This window comes from Macaca thibetana, chromosome 5 (genome assembly GCF_024542745.1).
Source record: "Macaca thibetana thibetana isolate TM-01 chromosome 5, ASM2454274v1, whole genome shotgun sequence".
In the NCBI taxonomy this organism is placed as follows: Eukaryota; Metazoa; Chordata; class Mammalia; order Primates; family Cercopithecidae; genus Macaca; species Macaca thibetana.
The window spans coordinates 15,734,376-15,749,178 of NC_065582.1; the positions used below are offsets into that span (position 1 = coordinate 15,734,376).

The following is a 14,803-nucleotide window of genomic DNA, read 5'->3' on the forward strand; positions in this document are numbered from 1 at the left end:
ACCATTGCTTCATCAGGTTTGTTGAAGATCAGATAGTTGCAGATGTGTGGTCTTATTTCTGGGTTCTCTATTCTCTTCCATTTGTCTGTGTATCTGTTCTGGTACTAGTACCATGAGGTTTTGGTTACTGTAGCCCTGTAATACAGTTTGAAGTTGGGTAGCATGATCCCTCCACCTTTGTTCTTTCTCCTTAGGATTGCCTTTGCTATTTGGGTCTTTTTTGGTTTCATATAAATTTTAAAGTAGTTTTCTGTAGTTCTCTGAAGAATGTCAACGGTAGTTTAAGGGGAGCAGCATTGAATCTATAAATTGCTTTGGGCAGTACGGTCATTTTAACAATATTGATTCTTCCCATCCGTGAGCATGGAATGTTTTTCCATTTGTTTGTGTCTCTGATTTCTCTGAGCAATAGTTTTCTCTGATTTCCATTTGTTTGTGTCTCTGAAATCTCTGATTTCTCTGAGCAATAGTTTGTAGTTTTTCTTGTAGTGATCTTTCGCCTCCCTTGTTAGCTAGATTCCTAGGTATTTTATTTTTTTTGTGGCAATTTTGAATGGGAGTTTGCTTGTGATTTGGTTCTCAGCTTGACTGTTGTTGGTGTATAAGAATGCTAGCAATTTTTGCACATTGATTTTGTATCTCGAGACTTTGCTGAAGTTGCTTATCAGCTTAAGAAGCTTTTGGGCTGAGAAGATCCTCCTACAATTATTTTAAACATACACACAGTAATTTTCCAAAAGGAACACCAACAGTTAAAGAATAAAAAAAAGTTTAAATTATCACATATAATGTATATATCAAAATATTACCATTACTAGTATTACCAATAATTTATGTGTGATGATAAAATTGGGGTTATGACTATGACTTTTAAAACAATTCTTACATTTTAGGACAAGCACTGAAATATTTATTAAATTATGTCTGAGATTTGTTTTAAAATAAAGACAAAACAAGATGAGCAAAGAGTTGATAAACTGTTGAAACTGGATGATGGGTACGTTTGTAAATGTTTGAAATGTTCCATAATACAAAGTTATTTTTAAAAAAGATTGCCGAATAATTCACTTCAAATAATCAAAATAGAGCCTGGCTCTATGAGTAGGGCTCATTACAATTTTTCTATTAAACAAACTGCAATTTATTAGACCTTTAGCTAACAATTCAAACCTAATAATGACAACGAAAAAGTCCTGACAAAAAAAGCATTAGGTCACGCTATGCATTTACCTAGAAATCCTCTACCTGCTTCCTATTCTACAGTTTGCATACACACTACAAAAACATATGTGATTCAGAAGCACAAACAGCATACTATATAAGGCACCGGGAGAGGAGACAATTTGCTTTAATATTGACTCAACTTTTGCTTGTAAACAAAGAAATGTACTTGTAGACTCTTTTCTAAATCTGAGAACTTTTAATACTTATTCGAATTTCTGATAAAGATCTGATACAAATTTTAATAGATAAAGAAAACTGTGCTTTAAGAAAATTAAAAATAAGTCTAATGTTTTGAAGTTTACATTTTTCTTGGCTAGGACAATTTAGACTGTCCCCTCAACTCTCATACTGAAATAGAAGATTGAAAAGTACATTATATCAACTAATATTTAATAAGTGCTCACAGTGTACCTAATCCTGTGCTAAGAAAAATGAAGGCACAAAAAATCAGTATTAAAAAAATCCCTGTTTATATATGTTCCTTCTAGTTGGGGAAGAATACAAGATATATCATTTAACAGTTAGAAAATAATAAATAAAACTAACAAGAGTTAGACGAGTTGGAGATGCAAGTGTACAAAAACTACATGCATTTATTCAAAAATCTCAGCTCTGTATCATTCTTTATATTGTCCTCATTACCTAGAGCAAAACAGGCACATTAAAAAGAAGTGGCATAAGAACCTTTTCTTATAATAAAGTTTCAGTTTTTTAAGGTACAAAAGAATAAATATATATATTTTTTGAGATGGAGTCTCGCTCTGTCACCCAGGCTGGACTGCTGTAGTACGATCTTGGCCCACTGGAACCTCCGCCTCCAGGGTTCAAGTGATTCTCCTGCCTCAGCCTCTTGCGTAGCTGGGGTTACAGGCACCTGTCACCACGCCCAGCTAATTTTTGTAATTTTAGTAGAAACGAGGTTTTGCCATGTTGGCCAGGCTGGTCTCGAACTCCTGACCTTAGGTGATCCACCCGCCTTGGCCTCCCAAAGTGCTGGGATTACAGGAGTGAGCTACTGCACCAGGCCCATGTATAAATTTTTAAAATAGATTCTGTTTACATAACTCATCTGTTTTGGATTAGGGCAGAAATAATACTCTAAATTATACTTCAGTCAGAAAGTATTCACATCCTTTACTTAATTACACCATTGATAATTCATCTGATATTCTATCATTCAATCAGAAAGAGTTTTCTCCAGATGGAAAACAGCTGAACATATAATATAAAACAATATTTTAGCTTAAATCTCCCTTTGTGATAGATACACTGGAGCTCTAAATGCGTTAGATTCAATTTGCCACAGCTGCTCAAAGCAGATAACGGCAGAAAAATTATCTTTCAAGAAAAAGAACGTATTCAAAACATTAACTGAAAACCAGTTAATACGTGTAGGGACTACCAATCATTGGATAATGCATACTTGGTTACAGAAATATAATGTACATAAATGAATCATTATAAGCTATCACTACTGCTAATGTAGGCTCTTCATATGTTCCCATGTTTTAGGAAGACCAGAACAAAATTAAGAGCAAATGTAGACAACTGCATAAGATATCTTCCTAAATCACTACTCTTCTGTTTAGGAAATCAGGCAGAATTAGAAATTAGAAATACAAAGAGAACACCTATTTAATTTTATATTTCTATCCTACTGTTATAACTTCAGGAATACTGCCCAAAAACATTTGGCATCCACTGTTAAAAATCCCTACACTCCAATATCTAACTAGAATGTTTCATCAGGTGCCAATCAGAAAAGTGAAAACTGTATATTGGATTAATTAGATAACTCTTAAACAATATATTTTCTTTGTGGTTGCATACCTTTCCTGAAGTCACAAATCTGCCACTGGTATCAACGCCAACAGCCTCTGCAGATATTTTCTCATTGCTCAGAGAAGGTTCTGACTTGCCAGAACTGATTTTCTTTCTTTGTTGTGATGGAATCTAAAAAAAAAGGTATCAGTCAAAATAACAAATTTTGTGTGAAAGCATAATTATATATTAAAATTCCATTAACATTTAAATTTTCATATATGAAATATAACTGACAAATAATGAGACTATAATGAGACTACATGACTTTTAAAAACTAAGAAATAATGAAAATGCATTATGTTTGAACTATTAGTTTAACACTAGGAGTTTCCAGTCACAGGTGTATAAAACAAGAGAGTACTATTTAAAATAAACATCAAGCTTTATAAGGTTACTCAAATCTTTGAATAATACGGTAATTACACTATGAAATAATCTGCTGTCTAGGGTACTGATTTTATGTGTTAAAATACTGAGCCATCTATTAATATCATACATCAGCATTAAAATCTATTCAAAAGTTACCTTCTGAAGACTACTTAATTCCTTGTGCTTTTTCATCACACAATTCAAAATATCACAAACAATTTGGATTTTCCATTCTGCAAACCCACATTGGATAAACTGCTTTTTTGTCAAAATTGGTTTATAATTAAATTGATCACGAAGGAGCTGCAGAGGAAACAGACTCTTGTAATAATTGGGAGCAATTTATTTCTAAAATTCCAAATGATAATGCCCACCTGGTCAGGGGAATAATGGCCACCTTTGAGAGGACAAGGAAAACCAAGCCATTAACTAAAGAGTACTAAAGTAATTTATAGGGCTGGTGTAAGTCACGATCCAGTAAGACAGGTATCAGGTGGAAAACATGTAGCAAAGGATATGCTGGAGAACAGATGGCTGTCCAGAGAGATGGAAAAATATAGTCAATCATCAAAAAGTTTAAATATCTTCATAGACATTAGAAAAACTCCTTAGTTCACCAGAAGACCACACCAGAATCAGAAACTATAGTTCTATTTGTTTATAACTCTTCCACTATGTGATTTCTGGATAAGTCAGTGGGCCTTTTGGTCTCAAGTTTTCATTTGTAAAATGAAAAAAAAAAAAACCCCACTAGATCAGTAGTTTCCTAAATCTACTCTGTGGAGCTCTAGAATTTCTTAAAAGTGCCTCTTAGCTTCCATGGATGTTTTCTGGGATGAAAAGCAAGAAAGAGAAAGATTAAACAGAGACTACATATAAAAACTCCCATTTCACTGACTGCAACTCTGCTTTTTTTAAAAGACTATTTGAGGTTGGGTGTGGTGGCTCGCGCCTGTAATCCCAGCACTTTGGGAGGCCACGGTGGGCAGAGCACAAGGTCAGGAGATTAAGACCATCCTGGCCAACATGGTGAAACCCAGTCTTTACTAAAGTACAAAAAATTAGCCAGGTGTGGCAGTGCACACCTGTAGTCCCAGCTACTCAGGAGGCTGAGGCAGGGGAATTGCTTGAACCCAGGAGGCGGAGCTTGCAGTGAGCCTAGATCGTGACACTGTACTCCAGCTTGGCAACAGAGCAAGACTCCATCTCAAAAAGAAAAAAAGACTACATTTGATAAGTGGGTTTTATCATTAAAAACTAACTTTAATACAAACCACAGTACTTAAGCAAAAATTAATGATAAAAGCAGGGTTTTAAAAAAAATCAAATACAAGATGAAATTCAATATACACATAGTACAAGTATAAATACTAGGGTAGATACAATATAAGACATGCTCTCAGACCTCAAAGAATATATTGGTTAAAAAAAAAAGAATATGTCAGTAATAGTTCCCTCTTACAAACAACTAAATTAACATATAATTATAAAAAACTATACACTTTATTGAATATAATTACATTATTCCCTAATTTCTGCCAGTATACCAAATTTTACTAAAATTTGATTAAAAAGGGCAAACAATAGCCAACAACAAATAACTACCAGTTGCTGTATTTATTAGAATAGATAACATTCAAAAAGCAAACATGAATTGCATTTTGATTTCAATAGGGACTACATTTAAATGAGATAAATACAAATGAAAATATCCTGTCAACTGTATATGCTGCATATATTTAAGAAGTTATGACTAAAACATTAATTTTTAAAAATCATTCAGTAATTATTGTTTCATAAACTCAAAATACCTTATAGACAGCATCTATAAAGCGCAAGTCATTTTTTGCTATGAGCTCTACATTGGATTCCATTATAAGTTCTGTTACATAAGGTGAGTATGAGGTAAAAGAATAGCTGATGATGGGTAAAGATGCTGCCGGGTCTCCCTTTATCAAACTGTTAGGAAAAAAGAAAAATATTCTTCATAAGCATTTAATAAGCATAATTTCATAAAGCTGAATAATCAAGAAAATACTAGAAATGTTTATAATAATTTAAAACTTAACACTACAGCTATAATAATTAGGTGATACATGAGACCTTCTAGATTCCATTCCCCATTCTAAACCAGTCTAACCAGACTACTATGAAATACCACTGTTCATCTGCTCAAAAAACTTACTCTAGGTCTCTAGTACCAACTATTTACCATTGATTTTCCATAGCTTAGTCTTATGTGATCTACTCCATTTTCTACTACTAATAAAAGCAATGTACCATCTTACAATATTGAAGTACACTTTATGGTTTTGCAAACACTTGTTCTATTACCTCCTTTGCTCTCTACCACAAACTTCCAAAGGTAAAGATTACGAATTCTAAGTTACAGATGAGGAAGATGGGGTGGGAAAAAGCATGAACTGTGGCTTGGCTGAGCAGTCTATTACTTTTCACTTACTGCTCATTCTAAATCTTACATTATTACCTATGCTAATTCCTCCAGTCTAGAAAGGTATCCCACTCTTCTTTGCTTATCCAATTGTTATTTATTTTTTATGCATCATTCATCAAATCTCAAGCTTCCCATGAAGCTTTCAACTTTCTGATTTATACTGATCTCTCCGAGAAAGACTCCCAGGCTACTCAGTATTTGCTGTGTCACTATCTGTCTGGTAGTGTTTCCTGTCTTCTTATTTTCTCAATGTGAAGTACCTTCACCGATTTTCCCACAACAAAGCACAGGAGATATTTGTCCAATTTGCCAGTTACATTTCTTCAATTGTAGTATTTTGTACTTATATAAAACATAAATGTTTTCCAAATAATTCAAGATGTTCACATAAATATCCCCATCTCCACCCAAATTTTTAGTAACACAGAGAACAAATACATGATGATAACACTGCATTTTGTGTTTCTGGACAAATATGAGTTGTTTCTTTTATGTTTCTTTAAAATACTATAATATTTCACCTAATCAGAAAACTGCTCTGGCAACCTTGTCTATCTGAAACACAGTCCAAAAACAGGAAGTGAAAAAAAAATACCTTTCAACAGCAAAATCTGTCCATTTTATGCAAACTATACATAGATGACAGCCAGGCCCATAGTTAACACTTCTTATGTTAAACAATTTCAAAAACCTTGGTTGTCTAGTTCCTAAGGACTTAGCATATTAGAAACAGTAAGAAAAACAGATATTAGAAACTGGCATACCAACACAAAAAACAGCAAGTGGCCAGAAAACATTACAAATGTGAAAAAGTAGAAAAAAGAATCAAAATGAGGGGCGTGTTGTGTGTGTACTTACATGTGTGTGGCAGGGAGACTAGCAATCTGAGTGTCTCCGTGGAAGAAGCAAGTAGCATTCCAAATCTCAATAGACCCTGCAGATTTCAGTATGTTATACAATAATCTAAAAATTATTGCTCTTAAGGATGCTTTTGGGTAATAAGAAAATTAAATGTTTAAAACTGTATTTAGAAAACAAGATAATATTGGTATATTTTAGAATTATTCCTGTTTAAAATGTCTTTTAAAATGTTGACGCTTAAAGTGGCAAGGGGAAAACTTGGCTACTCAAACTGGTTAAACCCCTGCAAGTTCTGGATGGTCAGGATTTTTATGTTTTGAGGAATGAAGATGATTCTTACATACGTGGATTACATCTGTTTCATATCTTCTGCCACTCACATATAATGCCTATAGTAACAGCAATTAGATCTAACTTTCTCCTTACTCTCCTCTCTATCCTTTCACTTTCAGTCTTCTCTTGACAGCCCCTACCTCTCCCTAGTGTAACCTCAAGAGTTATTAGAATATCCATTCTTATATGGATATCCATTCTTATATGTAAAGCCCATTACTGAAGGATTCTACTTAGTAGTTGGTTTAACCATGTTTCACTCTACTCTTGAACATCTAACTTGGACTTGTCCCTGGACACTCATTCATTCAATAAATGTCTAATCAACTCCTAATATGTGCCATGCATAATTCTAGATGGGAGGATTCAACAGTGAAAACAAAAACCAAAGTCCAAGACTTCAGCTTACATTCTAGTAAGCTGAAGGGAAACATTTAACCAATCCATCAATTAATCAATGATAAAAGGTTAAGGGTAAGTGTTATGAAGAAACAAAAGTGTGAAGGGATACAGAATGACTGCAGTACCATATTAGATAGGCATGAATATAGGAAAATGTATGTTGCCATATTCTAAAAACGTTAAGTCATAGTTGCAAAATGGGAGCTAAAGTGAAAGGTTCAAAGTGGGGTCTGTTAAATAGGAGAGCTTAAGAGCAATCTTCAGGTTGCCATACAGAAAAAAATCTACTAACTAGAATATTCCGTATGAAAGGAACACTTGCCTTAAATGTATAAAATTTTTCCTCCATAAAAGAATAAACAAATAAATGACAAGAAAAGACTGACAAGAAATGGCAACAATCTCTTCTTATTCTGGATATATTTAACTATAAGAAATATCATCCAACTGAATGTGAGAGAGTGGTAGATTATACAATTAATGAAACCTATTATACTTCTATGAGTTTAAAAGTTGTACAGAGATTATACCTTACACAGATAAACACTGTGCTTCTAAACAGTTTTAAATCTTTTAAGTTGGAATTCTTCATTTGTTCATACTCAGAAATAAACTCCTATAATTCCCTGTTTTATGAAATATTTTAATCATTTCAAGGTAGATTTAAATAGGATCCAGGTAATATCTGATTTTTCTTAGGTAGTCCCCCATGTTAAATATTATCTCAAATCACTAGCAAGAAAAATACAATTAAGTTTGATATTATAGCTTACCCTACACAGTCCACCTCTTCAGGATAATTTAGCAAGCGGAGCACCTGTTCTAGGTTCCGTAAGCTTCTTTTTAAGTCACCTGTTGCCATTATGTAACATCGGATTCAGCTCTAACTCTTGAAATAGTCTAATTTTTCACCTAAAAACAGAAATCCATGAAATATTGGTTAAGTCTCTGTATTTTTGAAGCTTCTTGATTCTATTTTGTTCATATCTTACCCTACCTCTTTTTCCCCTATCTTCTTCTCTACTATTCAAGGTCTACTTTGTAACTACTGTAAGTTCCTGAAAATAGGGTGTCTCCCCTACCCTCCTACATGTTTTCCTTCCAAAAAAATAAGTGCCTTATATTCCTCTTATTATAAGTATCTTATAAGACACTTACCCAAATAGCTTTTTTTTTTTTAAGCATAAAGCACTGTTTAAGACACATCAACTTGGAATAACATCCATCAGTGACTCTTTTGGATGCTTATAGAGGCTACATAACACAATCAATAAAAAATGGAGACAAATACATTCAGCACAGATTTAATCAGAGTCACAGAGCTCTGATCTCACACAGTTGCCAAAAAGATACCTTTCCTAAAAACTAAAAATACATTTTAAAAATGCAGGGTTCACTTGGATAAATATGACAGATTAAATGCATGTTACCTTCCTTTCCATTTTCTAAAGACCACTAAAATGAAAGTAAATAATTTAAAATCACATATACCCACCAGGACAAAAAGAACTTCAGGAGATTTCACATGACAAAACAGGTATCAACAAAATTTTGGAAAATGAAAAGCAAATGAATAAGAGACAACCAACCTAGCAGAGCAGAGACAGGCCAATCCCATCTGCCTATTTAGGAGGAAACCAACTGAAGCAAGATAGGTTCACAAATCAGGTGCACTTGATGCTTCTGAAAGACAAAGGGGGCTGAAATAAGAATGATTATTTGAAAGTCTACATAAGAAGCAGCCTACCCTAGAATTTATTTTCCCTCCTGTCTCCTATCCCTACACACATAACTTGCTCAGCAAGGCAACTATCTCTCACCTTCCCTGGAAAGAGAAAAGAGCTTTACATTCTAAAGAAATTGAATCAAAGAGGCACCAAATTTGGAAACATCAGGCAAGGCAAACAATATGGAATGAAATGTTGGAAGGGAGAAAGAACTATTAATGAACACACACACACACACACAGAGTAATAAAGTTTCTTCCTATATCTCGGCCACAAGAAGCTGTGAGACTTATATCCTCCGTGACAACAGACTATCAAGTTCTATGCTAGAGAAGGTGGATGGACCTAGAGAAAAAGTATCATCACATTTCTGACATTTGAAGAAAACCCCCATTGAAAAGGGCAGGGTCTTGCCCAATAAACCTGTAGCAAACTCACTCATTGATAAGTCCTAGCCAGGCACCTTTTTTTCTTAGATTCTCACGTTTAAAACTGAATATATGCTCAAAGGTCAATAACTATTAGAGGGAAGCTTTCAGTATGAAAAGTATATATAAATACCTTTAACAAAATAAGCAGAGAAGAAAAATTGGTGGAAATAAAGATAATACAGAGAAAAAAATTCAAAATGAAGCTTTCCATTCTCAATGATGAGATTAGAAAAAAAAATTAAAACCTAAAACAAGAATAGAAGGATATAAAAAATATTAAGCTTGTGAGAATGCAAAATGAGCCAGAGATTGTTAAAGTGGACCAAAAATAAGATCTAACTACATGTTGTCTATAAGAAATCCATTTCGTTTATAAGATTAAAAGTAAATGGATAGGGAAAAATATATCATGTTAATATTAATTAAAAGAAAGCAGGAACAGTTATATTAATCTCAGACAGCAGACTTTATAATAAGGAAAGTTATTAGGGATAAAGGGGCATTACATAAAGATAAACGACTTAATTCTCCCAAAAAATATAACAATCTTTAATATATATGGACCTGACAACACAATGTCAAGATATATGAAACAAAAACTGACAGAACCACAAGGAGAAATATACAAACCCCTATTTTAGTTGGAGACTTCAACACTCCTCTATCAGAGATAGATCCAGCAGGCAAAAAAAAAAAAAAAATAATAATAATAATAATAAAGTCAGTAAGGACAAACAATATCATCTATCAACTGGATATAACGAATATTTATAGACTACTTCATCAAACAACAATAGAATACATATTCTTCTCAATTTCACATGGAACATCCAAGATAGACTACCTTTGTGGTCATAAGGCATATCTTATCACATTTTTAAAAAGTAGAAGTCATACAATGTCTGCTTTTAGATCACAACGAATTTAAATAGAAATCAACAATAGAATTTAAAATGATGGCAAAAATAAAAATTTAAATAAGACAAGTTTGAGGAGATAATCATAGTTACACATTGGACGAAAAGATACAAAAGTGGAATAGAAATTATAAGAAAAGTAGAGGACCAAACCAAAAGGTTCAACATCTCATGAACAAGAGAAAATGCAGGAGGAAATTGTGAAATAATACAAAAACACCTCTCAAGACAGAATGTCATGATTTTCTAGGTTGAAAGAACACAATGAGTGATCAACACAAGAAGTGAAACAAAACTCACAGCAAGATATGTCACTGTGACATTTCATAACGTAAAAGAAAAGCTTTGTAAAACATCCAACAAGGCAAGAAAAGATCACATACGAAGAATATCAAAATAGCATCAAATTTTCAATAGCAATGTTAGAAGCTAAAGGATAAAGCAACATTATCTTCAAAATCCTGAGAGGAATTACTTATAATCTTGAATTCTACACTCAATCAAGGTATCAAATATCACACCCAGCAATGTACTCTAGGTATGCAGGGCCTTAGGACAACATTCTAAAAATCAATGTAAGCCATATGAGCAGGTCAAAGAAGGCAAATCATGTATTATCAATGGATGTAGAAAAAGTACTTGAAAAAAATCTAACACCCACCCATAATAAAAACTCTCAGCAAACTAGGAATAGAGGGAAACTTTCTCAACTTAAATTGGGAAAATACCTAGAATTCTGAAACAAACAATACAATTAAAAAATAGGCAAAAGATGTTAACAGATATTTCAGTAAAGAGGACATATGGATTGTAAATAATATGAAAAGTGGCTCAAAATCATTTATCATTAGAGATTTGCAAATTAAACCAAAATACCACTACACGCCTATTAGAATGGCCATAAAGTCTACAAAAAAACCAACAGCTAACACCACACTTAAGGCTGAGAAACTGTATACTTCGCCCAAAGACTGCGAATAACACAAGGATGTCCTATCTCACCACTCCTATTCAACAGTGTTCCAGAAGTCCTAGCTAGTGAAATGAGGCAAGCAAAGGAAATCAAATACCTTAGGAAGAAAGGAATAAAGTGGTCTTCATTTGCAAAAGACATGATTGTTTATGTAGGAAACGCTACAGAATCAACAAAATCCCCTAGAACTAAAAAGTGAGTATAGCAGAGTCATATAAGGTTAATACACAAAAGTCAAATGTTTCCCTATATATTGGCAATAAATGATTAGAATGAAATACAAAACTAAAAACACCATTATCATAGCAAAAAAAAACACTTTTAAGTCTAAAAAAATATGTACATGATCTGTATGTCACAAACTACAATACTATGAAAGAAATCAAAGCAGGTTTTAGCTAGCAGAGGATAGTGGAACAGGACCTCCCCAGCCCCTGTCCTTCACAGAAGCACCAATTTAGCAACCATCTGTGTATAAAAGTGCCCTGAAGGGTCCAAGTAGGAGGGTGTGACATCCTTCTGGAGCCCAAGACTGATAGAAGCCATTTTGAGAAGGCAGAATCGTGCCCCGGTAGCTGGCATGTGACTACAGATCTGGCTCCAGACCCAGCAGCAGCCTTATCAGCATGTGGGCTTCAACCCACCTGTCCAAGGTCTCAAAGGAAGACTTGTTTGTCTGGGAACCCAGAAGGAACCACACCCACCCAAGCCCCAGTAATAGGCCCACAATCTGCAGACCTGATTTTGAATGTGTAAGCAGACCCACAACCTGGCTCCACCTAAGTGACTGTGGTTTAGAAGTCAGTCTCATCAAGGGAGCCAGCAGGAGAAGATCTTTATCTACTGAAATCACTCTGTGAAGTATAGAAGTGGTAACTGCTCCTTCAAATATACAGATACCAGTGAAAGACTCAAAGGATTATGAGTAAATATAACATGCCAAAGGAAACCAATAAGGTTACAGAAACTGACTATAGCAAGATGAAGATCCATGAACTGCTTGACGAAGAATTCAAAATAATCATCTTAAAGCTCAGTGAGCTACAAAAACAAACAAACAAACAAACAAACAAACCCAGATAGAAAATGAAATAAAATCAGGAAAACAATACATGAACAAAATTTTGTTCAATAAAGGAGAAGCATAAAAAAGCACCAAACAGAAATCCTAGAGCTGAATGATACAATGACTGAACTAAAAAATTCAATAGAAGGCTTCAACAACAGACTCAATCAACCAAAAGAAAGAATCAGCAAACTGGAACACCAGTCATATGAAATTATGCAATTAGAGGAAGAAATAAAAAAAGAATAAAAAGTGAAATGAAGTAATACTACAGGACTTATGGTACACCACTAAGTAACTTAATAAAGACATTATAAAAGTTCCAGAAGGCAAAGAGAGAGAGAGAGAAAGGGGCAGAAAGCACATTTAGATTATGGCTGAAAACTTCCCAAATCTAGGGATGAAAATGAACATCCAGACTCACGAATCCCAAAAGTTCCCAAATAGGTTGAAGCCAAAGAGGTCTGCACCAATACACACTATAATGAATTTGTCAAAATTCAAAGACAGAAAAAAAATTTTGATAGCAACGACAGAAAAGTAACTTATTTCATATAATGGAGCCCCCATACAGGTATTGGTGAATTTCTCAGCAGAACACTTACAGGCCAGGAGAGAGTGGAATGACATATTCAACATACTGAAAGTAAAAAAAGAAACCTGACAACCAAAAATAAATACCTGAAAAAACTGTCCTTCAGGAATGAAGGAAATAGCCATGAGTGGTGGCTCACACCTGTAATTGCAGCACTTGAGGAGGCTGAGGCAGGCAGATTGCTTGAGCTCAGGAGTTCGAGACCACCCTGGGAAACATGGTGAAATCCTTTCTCTACAAAAAATACAAAAATTAGCCAGTCATGGTGGTGTATGCCTCTAGTCCCAGCTACTTGGGAGGCTGTGGTGGGAGGTTGGCTTGAGCCCAGCAGGTTGAGGTTGCAATGAGCTGAGATTATGTTACTGCACTCCAGCCTGTGCAACAGAGCCAGACCTGAAAAAAAAAAAAAGAAAAAGAAAAAGGAAAGAAAAAGAAAAAAGAATAAAGAAAACATAAAAACTTTCTCAGATTAAAAAACTCAGGGAGTTTGTCACTTTCAGACATGCTCTAACAAGAAATGCTAACAGGAGTTCTTCAAGTAAACCAAAGATACTAAACCAACAGTATGAAAGCAGATGAAAGTATACATCTCACTGCTAAAAGTAAAAATGAAAACAAACACAGAACATTGCAGTACTGAAATGTGTGGCACATAAATCTCATTGAACACTAGTATATAAATTAAAAGACACAAATAGTATGAATAACTATAACAACCACAGAAATTTGTTAATTGAAACAACACAGAAAGAAGTAAAATCTGAAATCAATTACATACATTGGTGAGGAAGAGTGGAGAGGAATGTAGAGATTCTGAATGTGAATGAAGTTAAGTTGTTACTAGTTTTAAAAAGCCTGCTATAACTACATAATATTTGATGCAAACGCCATGGTAACCAAAATAAAAAGTAGTAAATCAACAAAAAAGAGAAAAAAGAAATCAAAGCATTTTACTACAATCATCAAATCACAAAGACAACCAACAAGAGAAGACAAGAGAAACAGAAAGCAAATAGAAAACTGAATAAAATGGAAACAACTAAGTACTTAATTATTAAAAATTATTACTTTAAATTTTTAATAATTAAGGGCTCTCAAAAGACATGGAATGGCTGAAATGGATAATAAAAACAACACCCAACTATATGCTATCTACAAGAGACTCTAACATTTAAGGACACACATAGGCTAAAAGTGAAGGGATTGAGAAAGATACTCCATGCAAACTAAAACCAAAAGAGAGCAGGGTTGCTATCTATATCTATATTAGACAAAATAGACTTTAAGTCGACAACTGTCAAAAGAGACAAAGAAGGCATTATATAATAATAAAAGGGTCAATTCAAAAGAAAGATATAACAACTAAAAATACATATGCACCCAACATCAAAGCACCTTAAAATATACAGCGAACACCGATAAATTTGAAGGAAGAAATAGATATCAATACAGTATAGAAGGAGAATTGGATACATCACTCTCTGTAATGTACAGGTCATCCAGACAGAACACCAACAGCAAACATTGATAGAGTTGAAGGAAGAAATAGATATCAATACAATATAGAAGGAGACTTTGATACGTCACTGTCTATAACATACTGGTCATCCGGACAGAATACCAACA

At 34.0% G+C, this 14,803-nt stretch overlaps 1 protein-coding gene across 8 annotated transcripts in view; it reads right to left on the reverse strand.

The window, feature by feature from the left end:
* CEP44 (centrosomal protein 44) overlaps window positions 1-14,803 on the reverse strand; it is a 45,964-nt gene that overhangs the window by 24,373 nt on the left and 6,788 nt on the right. For 7 of the 8 annotated variants that reach the window (XM_050792479.1, XM_050792478.1, XM_050792472.1 and 4 more), the window contains exons 2-6: window positions 9,058-9,151; window positions 8,242-8,380; window positions 5,229-5,376; window positions 3,574-3,720; window positions 3,055-3,177 (exon numbers count right to left, since the gene is read on the reverse strand). In XM_050792479.1, coding sequence (XP_050648436.1) covers window positions 3,055-3,177; window positions 3,574-3,720; window positions 5,229-5,376; window positions 8,242-8,330 — 507 coding nt within the window. In that variant the 5' untranslated portion in view covers window positions 8,331-8,380; window positions 9,058-9,151. Of the gene's footprint in view, window positions 1-3,054; window positions 3,178-3,573; window positions 3,721-5,228; window positions 5,377-8,241; window positions 8,381-9,057; window positions 9,152-10,256; window positions 10,287-14,803 lie in introns of those variants that run through there. The other variant, XM_050792474.1, reaches the window with a different exon arrangement.